Source organism: Canis lupus, chromosome 9, assembly GCF_048164855.1.
Source record: "Canis lupus baileyi chromosome 9, mCanLup2.hap1, whole genome shotgun sequence".
NCBI classification, from domain to species: domain Eukaryota; kingdom Metazoa; phylum Chordata; class Mammalia; order Carnivora; family Canidae; genus Canis; species Canis lupus.
The window spans coordinates 54882977-54903202 of NC_132846.1; the positions used below are offsets into that span (position 1 = coordinate 54882977).

The window sequence follows — 20226 nt, forward strand, 5'->3', positions numbered from 1 at the left end:
AGCTGAAACCAAAGTGCTGGATGCTTAAAGAAGGTTGAGTTTGTTAGGGGCAGCAACCAACATCAATGGTGCCAAGAGGCAAGGCTGTATGCAGTGCAGTGAGAAGACAGGGAAGTAATATAAACCTGAAACTCCTGGATTAAGCCAGCAAACCTGGATAAGAGCTGGACTGGTACCACCCTTGCAGTATCTTCTGATTCCTGGCAGAAATAAATGAAAACCTTTGCAGAGGGGAAAAAAAAACAATGAAGGCCCCCAGCTTTTTTAAAGATCTATACCCATCAAAATCACAGTCAAACTTCACACATAGGAGAAGAAAAAACACCATGGTAAGAGTCAACTAGAACAACAAACCACAGATTTTTGTGTTTATCTTATAAAACATCACTGAGTGTTTTTTTTCAGTTCCAGAATTGCTATTTGCTTTTTCAAAACATTTGCATGCTCATTTTTGACAGTCTTATTGCTTACTCTTTTGTGACTCCACCTTTTTTCCCCCTTTAAATATTTCATACATAGTTATTTTATATTCTGGAAGTGGTCACCACAAATCTGAAGGCTTATTGTCCTGGATCCATTGTGTTGTACACTGCTTCTCAAACTTTATTGAACATATAATTCATCTGGGATCTTATTTAAATGCAGAATCTGATTAAACAGATATTAAGTGGCCCAGAATTTTGCATTTCTAACAAGCTCCCAGGTGATGATGATGATGATGCTCCATGGACCACACTTAAGCTGGGTGAAGTGAATATCCTACACAATCATATGCAGTGACCTTGGGTGCAAACAAACAAAATACATGTAAATGAAGTGGTCTTGTTCTTTTTTTTTTTTTTTAAGATTGATTCATTGGTTGGTTGATTGAGAGAAAGGGAGAGTGCACATAGAGGAAGAGGGAGAAGCAAGCTCCTGTCTGAGCAGGGAGCCCTAAGCGGGGGCTTAATCCCAGAATCCCCCCCACCAAGCTCATGACCTGAGCTGAGCTGAAGGTGATCCTTAACTGACTGAGCCACCCAAGCACCCCAAAGCAGTCTTGTTCTGATTTGGGAGTTAGGTGTTGGGTTCTGATAAAATTCCACTTTTAAAGAATAAATGCTAATAAGTTTGGAAATCATTATACCTCAGCATGGCTTTCTGAGTTTGTTTGAAGTGTATTCTCACTTTTTGCCAGGCTTTTGGTTTTCCTCATTATTAAATCTTTATTAAATAGATATTATAAAAAAATAAATAGTCTTTATTAAATAGCTATTATGAATACTTTCTCTAAATTATCTCAGTCAGGTTATTAGTCATTTTTTAAAATGCACAATTACCGAGGAAGTCTGAAAAGACTCAATAGAGTGATAACATGAATACTTACACATCAGTTTTATTTATAGTATTGGAAAGACATTACTTCCATCTTAACTTTATCATACAAATATCATATAACCCTTCATCCATTTTTCAATATTTTTATTGAACATCTACAATGAGCCAGGTACTGTGCTATTTACTGGTGATGCAAAGATGAACAAGATCAACGTGCTCCCTGCCTACACTGAGCATTCATTCTAGTGGTGTCATCTTGAGGGCAGCAATATTAGGGCCAAAGTACACTAGGGAGAAATGAACCAAATCCAAAATGTGTATTTGAGATTGAAAGTGACTAAACACTAAATATCCAATAATACTGACCTCCTTAGTTGGAGATATAAGCATGATTTCCCCTAGATTTATTGCATTTTAAAAAATTACTAAGCATTCAACCTTAATACTACATGAATCTAACCAAATATTTTCCTCTTTGATTCAACTATCCCTAGAAACCCATGGCCTTAAGGGTAATAATCATCCAAGTTCAGATCTTCTGTGAAGAAAGTGGAGAATTGGAACTTCTTAAAATACAATTGGCAGATACTGATGGTATAAAGATTTCAGAAAACTATCACACCATTCTAGATAGCAGGTGCATCAAGATGTTAGCATTAAGGCAACAGAGAACCACATTAGCAAGGGCAGGGGTAGGGAGGGTGAAGAAACCTTCAACCAGGGAGACCAGATCTGATAATAAGGCTCCTGAATTCAATGTGTCCAGCAGACTCTTTCCTGAACCACAACTGTCTTTCCAAAATGCTGGATCAGATAAGAACCAGAAACAAACCTTGGATATAGGGTCATTTATTAGTAAAAGTTTTATTATTCACAAGCAAAAGATGTTAAAGCCCATGATTAGGAGCTAGGTTTTAAATTATTTGCCTCTTTATCCTGCTATTTGCCTCTTTATCCTTCCTGTCTTTGGAAGGTCTTACCTTCAATCACTCTCAGTTATCATTTTTTAAAGAACAGCAATATGGGGTACAAAATTCAGCCTTTAAGGTCTAAATAGCATAGTTCTTACTACTGGCTGAATATTGAAATTACCTGGCAGATTTGAGAGCACTGATGTCCAGATTTTACCAACAAACATTCTGGTGTGATTGGTTTGGGTGTAGCCAAGGCATGAGGATTTAAAAAATCTCCCTAGGTGCAGCCAATGTAAAGTAAAAGTCAAGAACCAACCATCCCCTATGACTCAGCAATTCCACTACCACCTATTTATCCAAAGATACAAACATAGTAATTCAAAGAGGCACCTGCACCCCCATGTTTATAGCAGCAATGTCTCCAATAGCCAAACTATGGAAAGAGTCTAGATGTCCATCAACAGATGATTGGATAAAGAAGATGTGGCAGATATATAAAATGGAATATTACTCAGCCATCACAAAGAATGAAATCTTGACATTTGCAATAATCTGGATGGAACTGGAGGGTAAGCCAGTCAGAGAAAGAGAAATACCGTATGATTTCACTAATCTGTGGAACTTAAGAAGCAAATCAGATGATCATAGGGGAAGGGAAAAAAAACTAAGATAAAAATCGGGAGGAAGGCAAACATCAGAGATGTTGAACTCTAGGAAACAAACTGAGAGTTGCTGGAAGGGAGATAGGTGGGGGGATGGGATAACTGGGTGATAAGCAGTAAGGAGAGTACGTGACGTAATGAGCACTGGATGTTATATGCAACTGATGAATCACTAAATTCTACCTCTGAAACTAATAAAAACAAAACACGAACAAAACAGAAAGTTAAGAACCACTGCTGTGGATTATGTTATCGTTCTTCTTGTACAATAGTCACATTTTGCACACAAAGGGAATGAAGCCAAGAGTGAACACATGGCTTTTTAAACTTGTCCTTAACATGGGTTTTTAATTTGATAGAACTAGCTAGTGGCCAAGCCAAAACCAGGACCCGGATTCCCCGGTTCCGAGACTCTTCACTGAACCCTGCTGGGATTCGTCATTGTTGACTTAGCAGCCACCACCTAGGCTTGGACATCCAACTCCTCTGCCTACTACTTCTTGTTACTTAGCTCAAGAGAATGGGCCAAGAACACTAAACTAAGAACACTTCTTAGCTCAGTCTGTTACAGGCATGAAATACAGAAGCTAAGATATCATATAGCTGAGAAGAGTCCACTCTTGAGAGAAAAGAGTCCACTCAAAACTCAAGGTATAACCAGTAGAAATTTCAGAAAGACTCACACCAAGCAACAGTGTCATTCATCAATAAGAACCTGACATTATCAATGCAGCAAGGTCACCAACTTAGCGAACTTTCAAATGAGGTCTGAGTAGGAGACACCTTAATGAAAGGGCTGGTGTAAAAATTTTATTGAATTCAAAGAACTGGGGTTAAAGTTAGGCTATGTACATTGACTATTTTACTTCAAAACATCTCATGCTTAGTCATAAATTGGCCTTTTGTTATGTTTAAAGGACTCCACAAAAACTTCAAGAGATTTTTAAAGTAAATCTTCTGTATTCAGGAGACTATTGTGCTCTGTGTTTCTCAGTGTAAGTCTAGCAACATATTATTTTATGGCTCCGGTCATAAAATCAGCTGTAGAATGTCAAAGGAGTTTAGAGACACTTTCTAATGAAAAGATGGAAACACTAACAAGAGAACAATAACTTCTATTTTATTTTTTCTTTATTTTTAATAACTTCTATTTTTGATTCTCCCCAAGTCTTATGGCATTTTCCAAATTATGTTACTTGAATTCTCTTTCCATGGTAAATTAATGTATGTTATTTTTAGAAAGCTATCCATAGCCTTATAAAGTTCAACAAAGTATAAAAGTGGACTTATTGGGTCTTTTTAATAGGACAATCTGAATTACTAGTGTCCAAGACGGGGATACAATATGCAGAGCTTCCCAGGGAGCTCTTGGTTGCAGGAGCATCTCTCTGGATTGGTGTGCCACGGAACACTTTTCAGGATATGCTACTCAAGAAAGAATCTTTTGACATGCCACCTTGTTGGGTGACAGATAAGTTTAATGAGGTTTATGTTCAAGGCAGCCTGTGGAGAATCTAAGAGCCGGTAGTGTTTCAGATCTTCCAGCGATCTTCTGAAATTAAACCCATGAAGAGGTTATGTATGAAGACTCTACCTTCTCACCATTTTTCTCCTCTGACCTTCTCATGGGCCCCATGAGAGGCTTGGCTAATGGCGGAGAATTATTCTATTGGAGACAGTGGATTTTAATTCACTGGTTCCCTGAATTACAGCCTTTCGTAGTTACTGAAACTATCCCTTTAAAGATAGGAAATCATTGCACCATTTTCACTATACTTTCTTGACATTTTGATGTGGAATATTAAAGTTTTAGAAGGATTTAACTAATGTAGGAAATATTTAAGTGAGAATCATTTGTTTCTTGATTTTTAGAATTTTTAGAAGTCTATATCAGAGATCAGCAAACATTTTTGGAAAGATGAATATTTTAGGCTTTGTGGGCCATAAGATCTCTGTCGTGCCTACTCAACTCTGCCGTTATAATGTGGCAGCAGCCACAGACAATGTGTAAATAAATGACTGTGACTGTATTTCAACAAAACTTTATTTACAAAAGCAGGTGGGAGACAGAATTTGACCAGATGGTCATAGTTTGTGGACTTCTGGTCTAGATGGGGGTATTCAGTGAGGATGACCATTGTATGATAAAATATGTAGTGTATTTCTCCCAATTCCTGATAAAGATCAAAGGCAAGTATGGGCTAAAGATAAGTATCTGGAAAAAAAATATTTCAGGGTTTGAAAGTTCAGATTCAATCATAATAGAAAACAAAGATCTTTTTTTCCAATTAGTATTTTGAATTCAAACTTGAAACTCGGTCCTAAAACAATGTTCTTTCATTCTGCCCTCAGTTTGATTCCTGGTTGATGGAAACTTATTTTTTCTTAGAGTTAAGCATTTCAGTAAAAAGTATTGCGTAAATCCAAGGTAAAATCAAAGTGGTGATGGTGCTAAGGAGGTTTGGGACTACAGGAAGATAAGGGTTGAGTAGCAGATGGAGAAAACAATGGTCAAGTTTCCACAGTCATAATGAAGTAGTAGTCACTTTGTGATTTTAACACAGGCCTGATGCCTCTGGTCTCAATGCTAATTGTGATCTTAAACTAACGTGAGCACATCAGTATCCTATAAGGATCCTATTTGTGTTCAAAGATTACACATAGCATGTGAGCAACTTGGTAAATTCTCCAAAAGTTTGTTCAAATATCTTTAGGTTCTAATTCAAATAATGTGTCATCTTCCAAAAGTAATGATTTTGGAGTAATGATTCCCCATCATTCACCTCATGTCAATTTACTAAAATTATCAAATTTAGCCTCATTTAGACTTTTTTTTAAAATGTAACTAAAGTGTAAACTTGCAGCCAACTTGGTCAAGTTCCACACTGAGAATAAGCACTGATGCCTCAGCAGCAGTTGGGTAATTAGTCACAAGTTCATGAACATTATGGCAGATGTGTAAAAGCACATGGCCCTGTGATTTCATGTGGAACCAAGCACACTGTCATCACTCAGATGTGAAATTAACAAAAATACAAGCATTTCTTGCTCAGCAGAAGTTGAACTGCTCCCAGTCATAAGCAAAGTCACAAATTCATTCCTTGGAACCTCTTTTCCATCCTCTTTCCACACGATCTGGCATGGGGATATGTTGCTTATCTCAGAATGTCTGATTCCCTGTATTGTATTTTCTATTGTCAAACTCTAGTAACTAGCTACTATCTGACAGTAAACATTTGGGCAGGAAAAAAAATACCATTTGATCTGCTAAGAACACACGGAAACACTAATCACTATGAACCAAGAAGTCAACAAAAGTTATGTGTGCTAATTAGCATCACACATTAGCTGATTAGAAGCAAAACACCAAAGCTTGAAGCACTGGGACAAGATGATGATAGAGAAGATTAAGGGATGAAGCAGGCTATTACTTCTCGTAGAGTATTTGAACAGCTTGTCAGATATGCTCCAAAGCTGGCTTTTACCTCCTTTTACCTCTGTTGAAACCTTGAGCATTTTCCTACCTGTTAATGTTTACAGGTCTCCTGACTTCTGCAATCGAAAAGGTTTCCATGGAGCAGAGGGCTGGGCACAGGTTCCCTTTAATTCTTCCAAATAATCAATACTATGAGGGGGAACACTGTTTCTTACAGAAGTGTTCCCCTGAGTCTCACAATGTAAACAGGTGCCAGCCCAGGTTTACCCAAAAGGGATTATGGAAATTCAGGCTGAAATTCCATCTTGGAGCTGAAATGTATCGCAAAATTCCTGAGAGAGCAAAGCTCAGCAGCAACTACAACCCACCGTGTCATACTCCTCCCTCTGACACAGGTCACTTCTTCACCTAAACATAATATAGAGGGTGCCTCTAGCTAACAGTTACCCAACAACTGGACTTTCATTTTTTTCATCTAGCAGGTTTTTATTGAATGGCTGCTATGTGCCAAAAATGAGTACAATGAAGAAGGATGTGGGCTATAATATTGTATCCATCATACTTAGTTCATCAGATGACATTCTTCCCCAACTCATTTCTGACCATCCTCATTTTTCAGACCACATTGTTCTTCTGTACATCTGTGAAATGTACAGCGCAAACAGTATAAAGGCATTGAACGCACATGTACCAGTGTCTATGTTATTTTAAAAGGAAATGCTTGTTCTTTTCCTATAAGCCTTCACAGTATTTGTATTTAGAAATCCTGGCTTTCAAGAAGCTTCTCCTTTCAACTCTGACTCCAAGACTTTATACTGACTATTAATTTCATTTATGTTCACCATGTCCTTGCAAAAGGACTTAAGTTCTCTTAAATGATCACGAACCCCAACCCTATAAAATAACGATTGTCTGGTGTAGCTTACCCAGAGACCCTACCAAGATTTGTGATTGATTTACCCAAGCTAGTTTATAGAATGTAGATTCTAGGGCAATCAGCCTAGATCATGATGAACGAACCAGTTTAAATAGACTGACATTTCCAGGTAACACTATATGATAAATAGGGATGATCGAAGCACTTTCTTCCTGGATATTAAGGGTTTTATGGCTATATGGCCCCATCTCATTCTCTTAGCTTCAAATGGAAAGTATCATCAGCAATCTGAATCCAAGGTAAAAAGCTTCATGGAATTATCACAATCTATGATAATAAGGAAGTCCTCCAAACTGCTAAACATGGCGTGATAGTTTCATTTTTGAACACCTAATTATCTCTAAAAGATAAAGTGCCCAACAACCCTGCTGGTTTTAGAGAACACAGCTTGGGATCTCCCCCAAGAGCCAGTTCATCTCCGTTCAAGCTGGCTGCACCCTCTCTCCATCCTCCTTCTCCCCTCTGGACTCTGGCTGGCTTTCCCAGTTTGAAATCTTCTGCAGTGTTTCTGGTAAACTACAATGCTTATCAACCATTCTCCTTATCCTTGGGGGCGTATTGAATATCAGATGAAAACACTACAGAATTGGACAAGCAATTATTTAGTTTTATAATAATTTTTAATGATTAGAGTAAGCCGATTTTCTCTTGCAGCAGTCTGAGATGAAGAGGAAAAACTGAGATGAGCTCACTGATCTTCACTTGATTTTCAGCAGTCCGGGAACAGAATGTGATCTGCAAGTTGCATGGTCCAAAGAATACAAAAAGAGATGCAAGCCAGTGCCACACTTATGCTTAGCTTAGTTGCCTTTTTACAAAATCATGCTGTTCAAGATCTTCTCTCCTGTTGTTTCTCCAAGGTGGCTCTTGCCCACTCTAGCTATCACTGACCAAAGGAATTCCATGGACATTGTGAGTTGAGGGACAAACAGTGACCAAGGAAGCATGTGATTAACAGCCTTACACGATAGCCATTCAACCCCAAGGCACAGATGAGCTCCTGTAGCACCTTAATTGGGTTTTTGTATATATATGAGATTAATGAAACCCCTCCATTTAAAACTTAACAATGTCCTAGAAAGCTTAGTGTCCAGCCACTGCCTGAAAAAGCCATGTCTGGGCCATACCCTATGGGATTTGTAAATCAGCTGCCTTGTCATTGCCATCAAGAAAGTCAATGGGCCATCATATCATATCCTGAGTCTTCTCTTCTTTCACTCTCTATTACTTTTTCCTTAAAGCAATCACATGTGTAACCCACCTCACTATTTTGGAAGAGATGTGCATTAACTTTTTTATTCACTCATTTACACATTCATTCTCTGTAATCTTATCTGTATAACCTGCTCTTCCTCTAAAATAGGATGGTCAGAGTAAATACAGGCCATCCAATTAAATTTGAATTTCAGATAAACAACTCTTTAGTACAAAAATATTTCAAAACTTACAATGGGGAATACTTATGCTAAAAATTATTCATTGTTTTTCTGGGCATCTTGTATTTTTATTTGCTAAATCTGGCAACCCTGTCCCAAAGAAAAAATCTGAATCTCTGACAGTCTTTATTACAAATATTGCATTTAAGAAATTGAAGGTTTGTGGCAACCCTGCATCAAGCAACTCTACTGGTGCCATTTTTCCAACAACATTTGCTCACTTCATGTCTCTGTGTCACATTTTGGTAGTTCTCACAATATTTCAAACTTTTTCATTATTATTTTGTTTAAATTGCTGCAATCTCATGATAAAACTTGAATAGATGAGGAGTGGCTTCTTATGGATGAGGAGTAGTTTCTTTCGATGGAATCTATACCTGGAGAAGATGCTGTGAAGATTGTTGAAATGACAACAAAGAATTTAGAATATAACATAAATTTGGCTGATAAACCAGAAGCAGGTTTTGAGAGGACTGACCTCATATTTGAAAGTTCTATAGGTAAAATGCTATCAAACAGCATCACATGTTACAGAGAAATCATTCTTGAAAAGAAAAGTCAATCAATGCAGCAAATTTCACAGCTGTCTTATTTTAAGAAATTGCCACATTCACCCTGACCTGACCTTCAGCAGCCACCACTCTGATCGGTCAGCAGCCATCAACACTGAGGCAAGATCCTCCACTAGCAAAGAGATTGTGACTTCCTATAAGTTCAGATGATGGTTAGCATTTTTTAAAAATTAAAGTACGTATATTAGTTTTTTAAACATAATGCTATTGTACACTTATAAGACAGTAATATAGTGTAAACATAACTTTTATATGCACTGGGAAACCAAAAAATCCATTCTTATGGCGGTCTGGAACCAAACCTGCAGTATCTTTGAGGTATGCCTACAAATAGGGAATTAGGCAACTTTTATAAAATCTAGATATGCAAACTATATCATAAATGTGTTCACTTCCAAAGACATCTGCCATAATATGTGTAAACTTTGTACAACTAAAACCTAGGATGTTTTGAGTGCTTAAGCCAGAAGAAGGTAGGTGTTTTCCAAATTCTTAAAAACCAGTTAATAGGAGCACCTGGTGGCTCAGTCAGTTAAGCATCTGACTCTTGATTTTGGCTCAGGTCACGATCTCATGGTCATGGGATGGAGGCCTGCATCAGACTCCAAGCTCAACAGAGAGTCTGCTGGAGAGAATCAAGCTGAATACTCTCCCTCCTCTCCCCTCCGCCCCTGCCCCTGCTTGTGCGTGTGCTCTCTCTCTTGCTCTCTCTCTCAAATCAATCAATCTTTAAAAAAAAAAAAGAAACAAAAACAAAACAAAACAACAACAACAACAACAAAAAACAATAGCTAGGGAGACTGTGCTCACATTTCATTTTGGTATTTATATTAATTTGCTTAACCTCACCTTATTCATTTTTTCTCTCTCTCTCTAGTTACCTGAACAAGAATAAATACCTGTCAGCTATCGACAAAGATGCATTTGGAGGAGTGTACAGTGGACCAACCTTGCTGTGAGTAAGGCATACAAAAGACTATGTCAGTCCTTATTTTATTTTATTTTATTTGGAATGAAGGGGTCACTAAGAGGAGTAGATGATGCTTATGGGTAGGGAATGTTGATATCTTGGCTGAAGACTTTCACCAGTACTCTCCTGCCCAGCGGTTTAGGCTACTGCTTGGAAGAAAGTCCTTGTTCTTTGAGACTCAGAAGGCCTTACACTCCACCATGCCATCCTGATGCCTCATCAGGAAGTCACCTTGGTGTGGACATTCATAGAGGCCCTCTTGTGGAAAAAAAACAGACAGCTTTGAGCAGCTGCTACTTGCAAAAATTCTGAGATATAGATCTACAAATAGGTAGAAGGCACTCTATGCAGAGATGTGTGTGAATGTGCTCTGCACAATGCGTGGCATGAAGAAGGAAGAGTATAGTTTGGTTCGTTTCTGGTAAAATTTACAATCACTGGAAAAGATGGGACATACTTATTTTTAAAACAGCAGAAAAAATATCTATTTGTGCATTTCTTCGATTCCTATCGCCATATCTAATAGGTGATCAAGTTCTGACAATTTTTGTCTCCCTGAAGTATGTTTATCAGTACCATCTCTCCTCTTCTCTGGTTTTGCCTTTGTTCAGAATCTCACCATTGAGCATCTGGTCAAGTCCTTGCCAAAGAAGAACATAGCACCCCAGGAGAGATACAAGCTAATCCATTAGAGGCAAGAAGAAATATTAGAAGTTCTATTTATACTTAAGTTTTTAAAAATGAGAGCAAATCAAGTTTTGCTACTATTTTATCCACAAATGACTACGGTCCCTCAGGTGTCAGGTAGGGAATGGATGCATCCCCAGGGAATAATGGGTGATCCACAGTTCAAAGACTTAACATCTATACTCTCACTTTTAACAATTGTGCTTCCCTTTCAGATTAAATACACCTAGTTAAGTGAATTCGTAACCTTATTTTCTCAACAGATAGGTTCCATCTGAGAAAGCAAAGTGACCCTGAAAAATCTACTGTACCACATGGGGGTTCTTTGTTAACTCATGGCAAAGTACTTAGAATGTTTTTCTTTCTATAAAAACACAAGTGAAAAAAAATGTGTTGACCTTTTCTGTGTTTTTTTTAAACACAGAAGATACTTTTAAAAGACAACTTTAACTGCCCCTTCAAGATAAAGGTGATATTTCACTAATGAATATTGTTTTTCTGAAGAAATTTGTGCTTTGGAAAGGGCCTTTAGAAACAAGTATTTAAAAACATTTCCATGTTATGTGATTTTCCTGATGAGAATGGTGAATGTCACTTATGAAAATTATGTTTTTTTAAAGCCAGAAATTGAATTTTACCCTGTTGAAATATATTTCAAATTAATAATTACAGTGTATTTAAAATCCATTTGTATAAAATATGAAAATGAAACACCTTTAGGTTAGTGTGCAAAGACAACTGATTGACATCTGAGAATATGAATTTCAATAAAAACATGTGTTTAATTCCTGAATTGGATTGAGAGATGAGAATCTTAACTTCGTAAGTACTGCCAAGCTGGCCTTATTCCATGTGGAACCATCTATCTTTGTGAAGTAACTTTTTCATTGACAGCCCTTTAAACCAAAACCAAAATAAACTGAACCAGAAGCAGACCTTTGGAATACCTACATCAGAAAGGGTTAAACAGCAATTTTTGAAATTAGTGAAGTATATTTAATTACACTGCTTTCACTTTAGTGAAATTTTAAGAAAATGTTACTTATTTATTTTCATCTTATCCTTTTTAAATTTATGTTTAGAGTTTTTTATAATCTGTATTATGTATATTACAGTAATATGTATGTAAAGCTCATAAATGTGTATATGTTAAAGGCATGTACTCAAACATTTTTTGCTTGTGAATATGTGACATTGGAAGAATTTAAAGACCAATAATAAAGACCACATACACTCAAATTGGGGGTCTTCTACAAGATGAATGGCTGGCTCAGGAATCAAAATACAGCTTCCTTTATGGAGAAAATCTTCCCATGAGAGCACAGTTGCCCCACTGAACAGTGTGCTTGCATTATACCATAAGCTTCTTATGTTTGTCAAGGACTCATAAAAATAAGTTAGCCAATGGGCACCATCCTTTGATAGCACTAGTCTAGATGACAAGAGCCTCCAAATTTCCCTTTGCCTTCTATAGTGGTCCCTCTCAATTCCATCCTCCCCAAACCTCTGTGTGTTAAAATGCAAGTAGGATTTTAACATGTAATGCTGGTCTCCTATACCCCTCAGGGTAAAGACCTTGGTGTGGCATGCAAGGCTCTGTTATAATCTTCAGCTTTGTCTCTCCTACCACTATACACCCCAGACCAACGATCCAGGCATATTAGCTCCCCTAATGCTCCGTACATGGCAACGTTAAGTTCTTGTTTTCTTGTTTTTCATACTGCTTGGAAAATCCTACCACAACCTTATCCATCTGATGAACACTTATTACCACTTTGACATTCGAGTAAAAATCACCTTCTTTCTGAAGTTATTCTTAACCCTTCCTCCCTAGGTAAAGATATACATTTTTTCTTCTATATTCCAGTACCTCTATGTATGTATGTATGTATCTCAAAGCACCAGGAACATGTTTCTGTCTATCTCTCCAGAAGCTTCTACAGGTCAGGATTTGTGTTTTATTTCTACAGTTCTACTTCATCTTACAATGGCTGAGACACAGTGCTATCTTACTAAATGTTAGCAAAATTAGCCTGGTACACAATAAATATTTGAATCACACTTCTGTAAATGCTATAGCCTTTAAATAGAAATCACATTATGAGGCACCTGTGACACATCCAAGCAGTGATACCTACAGATGTGAAAGCAATAGGAGAGATCAGGGCTAGAGATGTATTTGAGATGCTTTGGGATGTAGGTGGTAATGGGAGGTGTAAGTATGGAGTAAATCTCAATAAATAGAAGGGAGATTTCTGATAATCCTCCCCCCCAAAGTAATTTTCACTGATCCTTCCTTAGACAACATTAAAATGGGAATACTTTATTAAAAAAAGAGCATAAATTAAAAAGCATAAATTTTCAATGACAAAGTGAGGGGAAGAGGTGACATATGAGTAAGTGGTAAGTGTCTTGAAAAACCAAGAGAGAACTGCATGCTAACTATGCTGATTCAAAATCACAAAATCTAGGAACTGTTTCATCAGTTAAGTCTTAATTATTCTGCAGGTGAGGTATAGGTGACACTGAAGTCAGAAGTCTTTAAAATGTTCACCTGTTCCCCCAGGTCTCCTCTCCCAACCTGCACAGGTGAACAACTACTCTTTATTGACCCCAGAAGAAGATTAGAGTTTACTTTCTGTTCAAGTGACATCACCACTGTTGAAGGATAATAGGCACCATTGAGGGTAGAAATGAAACACTATTATCTGCAAACAGGATTATGTAAAAGTTTACATACTAAAATATAAGACCAACAAGTTTCTTATCCACTCAACTCACAGAGTATTGTCACCAAAGTTAATGCCTTCCAGGCGGGAGATTACAGTTCTGGGGAGGCTGACAATCCTAACGAAAGAAAAAACCTACAAAAAATGCTCATTGATATTTCCCCAAAGATACTGAAGTAAAGCCCATCAGGCAACAAACCAACACACATAGAGCTTTCCATAAGCCTCCTCCACAAACATGAACAGGCATCCAAGGGTCCCCAAATCTTAGGGGAAAGCTGTTGTCATGAAAAACAGAGACTAGAACAGAGAAGGGAACTTTAAAGGAATAGAGGTAAAGCAAGAAACAGAAAACTTTAATAAGGGCAGCCCTGGTGGTGCAGCAGTTTAGCGCCGCCTGCAGTCCAGGGTGTGATCCTGGAGACCCGGGATTGAGTCCCACATCGGGCTCCCTGCATGGAGCCTGCTTCTCCTTCTGCCTCAATCTCTCTCTCTCTCTCTGTCTCTCATGAATAAATAAATAAATTTAAAAAAAGAAAACTTTAATAAAATTATAACAAATATCCTCAGAGAGATAGCTTTTCATCCATAACTTAACTACTTATATAGTAATATTCTGAAAACAAGAAAAAGCTTTTGACTCCTAGAATAAAACAACAGGAAAACTTTCTTGACATAGGTCTTAGCTATGAATTTTTTAGATATGACACCAAAAGCACAAAGCAACAAGAGCAAAAATAATCTAGTGGGACTACATTAAACCAAAAAACTTCTGCACAGCAAAGGAGACATTCAGAAAAATGAAGAGGCAACCTACAGAATAGGAAAATATTTGCAAATCTGATATATCTGATAATAGACTCAGGATTTGTGTTGTGTATATATATATATATATATATGATCTGATAATATATCTGATAATAGACTCAGATATATCTGATAATAGACTCAGAACAAAGATAAATAAGGAACTCCTACAGCTCAATAATAAAAACAATAACAACAAATATTCTAATTAAAAAAATGGGCAAAGAGGCAATCTAGAAGAAATGGATGCATTTCTGGAAAACCACAAACTATCAAAACTGGAACAGAAATAAACAGAAAACCTGAACAGGCTGATAACCAGAAGGAAATTGAAGCAGTCATCAAAAAGCTCACAAGACACAAAAGTCCAGGGCCAGATGGCTTTCCAGGGTAATTCTATCAAACATTTAAAGAAGAAACAATACCTATTCTAACTAAAGCTGTTCTGAAAGATAGAAAGGGACGGAATATTCCAAACTCGTTTTGAGGCCAGTTTTAATTCTAAAACCAGACAAAGTCCCCACCAAAAAGGAGAATTATAGACCAATATCCCTGATGAACACAGAGGCAAAAATTCTCAACAAGATACTAGCCAATAGGATCCAACAGTACATTAAAAAGATTATTCACCATGACCAAGTGGGATTTATCCCCGGGATGCAAGACTGGTTCAACTCTCGTAAAGCAATCAACATGATAGATCATATCAACAAGAAAAAAACAAGAACCATATGATCCTCTCAATAGATGCAGAGAAAGCATTTGACAAAATACAGCATCCATTCCTAAACAAAACTCTTCAGAGTGTAGGGATAGAGGGAACATTTCTTAGCATCTTAAAAGCTGTCTACGAAAAGCCCACAGCCAATATCATTCTCAATGGGGGAACACTGGGAGCCTTACCCCTAAGATCAGGAACACAACAGGGATGTCCACTCTCACCACTGCTATTTAACATAGTACTGGAAGTCCTAGCCTCAGCAATCAGACAGCAAAAAAAAATAAAAGGCATTCAAATTGGCAAATAAGAAGTCAAACTCTCCCTCTTCGCAGATGACATGATACTGTACATAGAAAACCCAAAAGACTCCACCCCAAGATTGCTAGAACTCATACAGCAATTTGGCAGTGTGGCAGGATACAAAATCAATGCCCAGAAGTCAGTGGCATTTCTATACACTAACAATGAGACTGAAGAAAGAGAAATTAAGGAATCAATCCCAATTACAATTGCACCCAAAAGCATAAGATACCTAGGAACAAACCTAACCAAAGAGGTAAAGAATCTAAACCCTCAAAACTACAGAACACTTCTGAAAGAAATTGAGGAAGACACAAAGAGATGGAAAAATATTCCATGCTCATGGATTGGAAGAATTAATATTGTGAAAATGTCAATGCTACCCAGGGCAATGTACACGTTTAATGCAATCCCTATCAAAATACCATGGACTTTCTTCAGAGAGTTGGAACAAATCATCTTAAGATTTGTGTGGAATCAGAAAAGACCCCGAATAGCCAGGAGAATATTGAAAAAAGAAAACCATATCTGGGGGCATCACAATGCCGGATTTCAGGTTGTACTACAAAGCTGTGGTCATCAAGACAGTGTGATACTGGCACAAAAACAGGCACATAGATCAATGGAACAGAATAGAGAACCCAGAAGTGGACCCTGAACTTTATGGTCAACTAATATTCGATAAAGGAGGAAAGACTATCCATTGGAAGAAAGACAGTCTCTTCAATAGATGGTGCTGGGAAAATTGGACAGCCACATATAGAAGAATGAAACTAGACCATTCTCTTACACCATACACAGAGATAAACTCAAAATTGATGAAATATCTAAATGAGAGACAAGAATCCATCAAAATCCTGGAGGAGAACACAGGCAACACCCTTTTTTAACTTGGCTGCAGCAACTTCTTGCAAGACGCTTCCATGAAGGCAAGGGAAACAAAAGCAAAAATGAATATTTGGGACTTCATCAAGACAAAAAGCTTCTGCACAGCAAAAGAAACAGTCAACAAAACTAAAAGACAACCTACAGAATGAGAGAAGATATTTGCAAATGACATATCAGATAAAGGGCTAGTATCCAAGATCTATAAAGAACTTATTAAACTCAACAGCAAAGAAACAAACAATCCAATCATGAAATGGGCAAAAGACATGAACAGAAATTTCACCAAAGAAGACATACACATGGCCAACAAGCACATGAGAAAATGTTCTGCATCACTCACCATCAGGGAAATACAAATCAAAACCACAATGAGATACCACCTCACACCAGTGAGAATGGGGGAAATTAACAAGACAGGAAACCACAAATGTTGGAAAGGATGTGGAGAAAGGGGAACCCTCTTGCACTGTTGGTGGGAATGTGAACTGGTGCAGCCACTCTGGAAAACTGTGTGGAGGTTCCTCAAAAAGTTAAAAATAGAGCTACCCTATGACCCAGCAATTGCACTGCTGGGGATTTACCCTGAAGATACAGATGCTGTGAAACGCCGGGACACCTGCACCCCGATGTTTATAGCAGCAATGTCCACAATAGCCAAACTGTGGAAGGAGCCTCGGTGTCCATCGAAAGATGAATGGATAAAGAAGATGTGGTTTATGTATACAATGGAATATTACTCAGCCATTAGAAACGACAAATACCCACCATTTGCTTCAACGTGGATGGAACTGGAAGGTATTATGCCGAGTGAAGTCAGTCAATTGGAGAAGGACAATCATTATATGGTTTGACTCATACAAGGAATATACAAAATAGTGAAAGGGATTAAAGGGGAAAGGAGAGAAAATGAGTGAAAATATCAGTGAGGGTGACAGCACACTAGAGACTCCTAACTCTGGGAAACGAACAAGGAGTAGTGGATGGGGAGGTGGGTGGGGGGAGGGGGTGACTGGGTGAGGGCACTGAGGGGGACACTTGACAGGATGAGCACTGGGTGTTATATGTTGGCAAATCGAATTCCAATAAAAAACATACCAAAAAATGGGCAAAGAACATAAACAGGGATATATCCAAAGCTACAAGTAAGAGGCAATTTCCAGTTACAAATTGAATAAAGTCTGGGGACATACAAATGGCCAATATGTACAGGAGAAGGTGTTCAAGGTCACTGTCAGAAAAATGCAAATAAAAACCATGAGATTTCATCCCACACATATTAGAATGGCTATTACAAAAGAAAAGAGAAAACAAGTTTTGACAAGGCTATGAAGAAAAAGGAACACTTGTGTGCTCTTGGTAGGAATGTAAACTGGTACAGGCAGTATGAAGAACAGTACAGAAGTTCCTCAAAAAAAACTAAAATTAGAATTATCATATGATCCAGCAATCCTACTTGGCTGTATATCCAAAGGAAATAAAATTACTACATCAAAGAGATATCTGCAATGCCATGTTCACTGCACCATATTACAATAATGAAAACATGGAAACAAACTAAGTGTTCACCAATGAATGGATAGATAAAACATGGTGTGTGTGTAGTGGAATATATATATTATATAGTGGAGTATTACTCAGTTGTGAGAAATCCTACCATTTGCAACAACATGGATGAACCTTAAAGCCATTATGTTAAGTGAAATAAGTCAGACAGGGAACAACAAATACTACAGGATCTCACTTACATGTGGAATTTATAAAAGCCAAAATCATAGAAACAGAGAATAGACTGGCCAGGGGCAGAGGGCAGTGATGGTGGGGGATAGGGAAATGTTGGTTAAAGGGTATACAATTTCCAATTAGAAGTTGAATAAATTTTGGGGATCTAATGTACAGCACGATGACTGTACCTGAATAATACCATACTGTATATTTAAAAGTTGCTAAGAGATTTTAAAAGTTCTCACCACACTACATACAAAAAGAAGTGTTGACTATGTGAGTTACTGGATGTGTTAACTAATCTTAATGTATGTTTAGCAAATCATCACATTGTGTACTTTAAACTTACATAGTGCTATATGTCAATTATATCTCAATAAGCCTGAGGAGAAAAGAAAGAGTTCTTGGAAATGAAAAATATGGTAGCCAAGGTAAATGTATATATAACTTTAGTATATTTTGGCAGCCCATTCCACCAAAGGGTTTTACCAGTCTGAGTTCCACCAACCCATTATTAGAATGCCTGTTTCTTCACAGCCTTGCCAAAATATACTGTGTTCACTTTATTTTTTTTAAGATTTTATTTATTTATTCATGAGAGACACAGAAAGAGAGAGAGAGGCAGAGACACAGGCAGAGGGAGAAGCAGGCTCCATGCAGGGAGCCTGACGTGGGACTTGATCCCCGGTCTCCGGGATCAGGCCCTGGGTTGAAGGCAGGCGCCAAACCACTGAGCCACCCAGGCTGCCCCTGTGTACACTTTAATGTCAAACATTCTTGTTGGTATTAGAGAAGAAATGATATCTCCATGTAGTTTTACTTTATATTCCTCTAGTTATGAGTGAGGTGGGGGACATCCTGCTATCTCTTTGTCTGTTTAAGTATTTATTTTCTTATTTTTTCTGCATTTTTCCTAATAAGGTTTTATGCTTCCTTGCCCTACAATTTTTATAGTTATTTACAGACCATAGTTATTACATCTTTATATATGGTATCATTCATAACTACCCTTTCCCATTTTGGTTTTTTGTCAATTGATTTTGTTTATAGTGGGGAAAAAAATATGGCAGCTAACACATACACAAAATTAAACAGTTTTCAAAAATAGAGTGGAAAACGTCTCCCAGAAAAGAGAACATACAAAAAATAAGATATGGAATAGAGGAGAGAAAAGATAAGAAAATTGTAAGTTCAAACTACATAGTCCAACCCCAATTAACAAAAGTTTTAGGAGGGGGAAATAAAAAAAAAAAAAGGAAATTGTGGGAGATATTTTCCCATAAATGAATGAATGAGTTTTCAGAATAAAAAGACCCATAAAGAATTCTCATGAATGAAAAAGAGCTCATGGAGGTACATCATAAGATATGAAACTGCTGTGATAAAGAGAATATCCTAGTAGCTCCTAAAGAGAAAAACCATGTTACCTGTAAAGACTGGAGAATTAGAATGCCATCAGTCTTCTTAGCAGGAACACTGAAAGCTAGAAAGTGATAGGGTACATCCCTCAAATTCTGAGGGAAAGTGATTTCCAAACTATCAAGGATAAAGGTAAAATAAAGACATTTTCAGATAAGAAAAGTCTCAAAACCTTGATTTCCAATTCACCGTTTTTTGGAAAGAAAAGAAAGAGAAATCTGAGGTATTCAGAAACAGTGATCAACACAGGAAAGAAACAAATGGAATTCCCAGGATGACCAGAGATCCTGGGAATCTTAAGACTAAGATGACTATTCTAGAGCAGAAGGAGAGCTCTTGGGGAAAGTTTCAGAAATAAAATAGATTGCTATGTTATCTGACAGGATTGACTGTATTAAACTGTTTTGGTAGATGTTTTAGAGAACTTTAGAGCATATGCAAGGTTTAGCAAGAGGTCCACTCAAACCAAGGAAGGTAAATAAAACACACAGAGAGAGATTACATAAAGAAAGAAAGCTACATAAGAAAGAAAATGAAATCAAGATATGCAGAGTTGTAATAAGCAAAATACTAAATATAGGTTTAACCAAATATGTCCTAAACTATTTGGGGGAGATGAGAGAGTGTGTCAGGAGAATATGTATACAGGGTAATGGAAGAGAACTAAATCCTCATCTTCCATAGAAGGAAGTCAATAGGTGAACCAAAA

At 37.4% G+C, this 20226-nt stretch overlaps 1 protein-coding gene across 3 annotated transcripts in view; it reads left to right on the forward strand.

Moving 5' to 3' along the window:
- Nucleotides 1-20226, forward strand: part of TSHR (thyroid stimulating hormone receptor) — a 154224-nt gene that overhangs the window by 114411 nt on the left and 19587 nt on the right. For all 3 annotated transcript variants that reach the window (XM_072839569.1, XM_072839570.1, XM_072839568.1), the window contains one exon: nucleotides 10152-10229. In XM_072839569.1, coding sequence (XP_072695670.1) covers nucleotides 10152-10229 — 78 coding nt within the window. The remainder of the gene's footprint in view (nucleotides 1-10151; nucleotides 10230-20226) is intronic.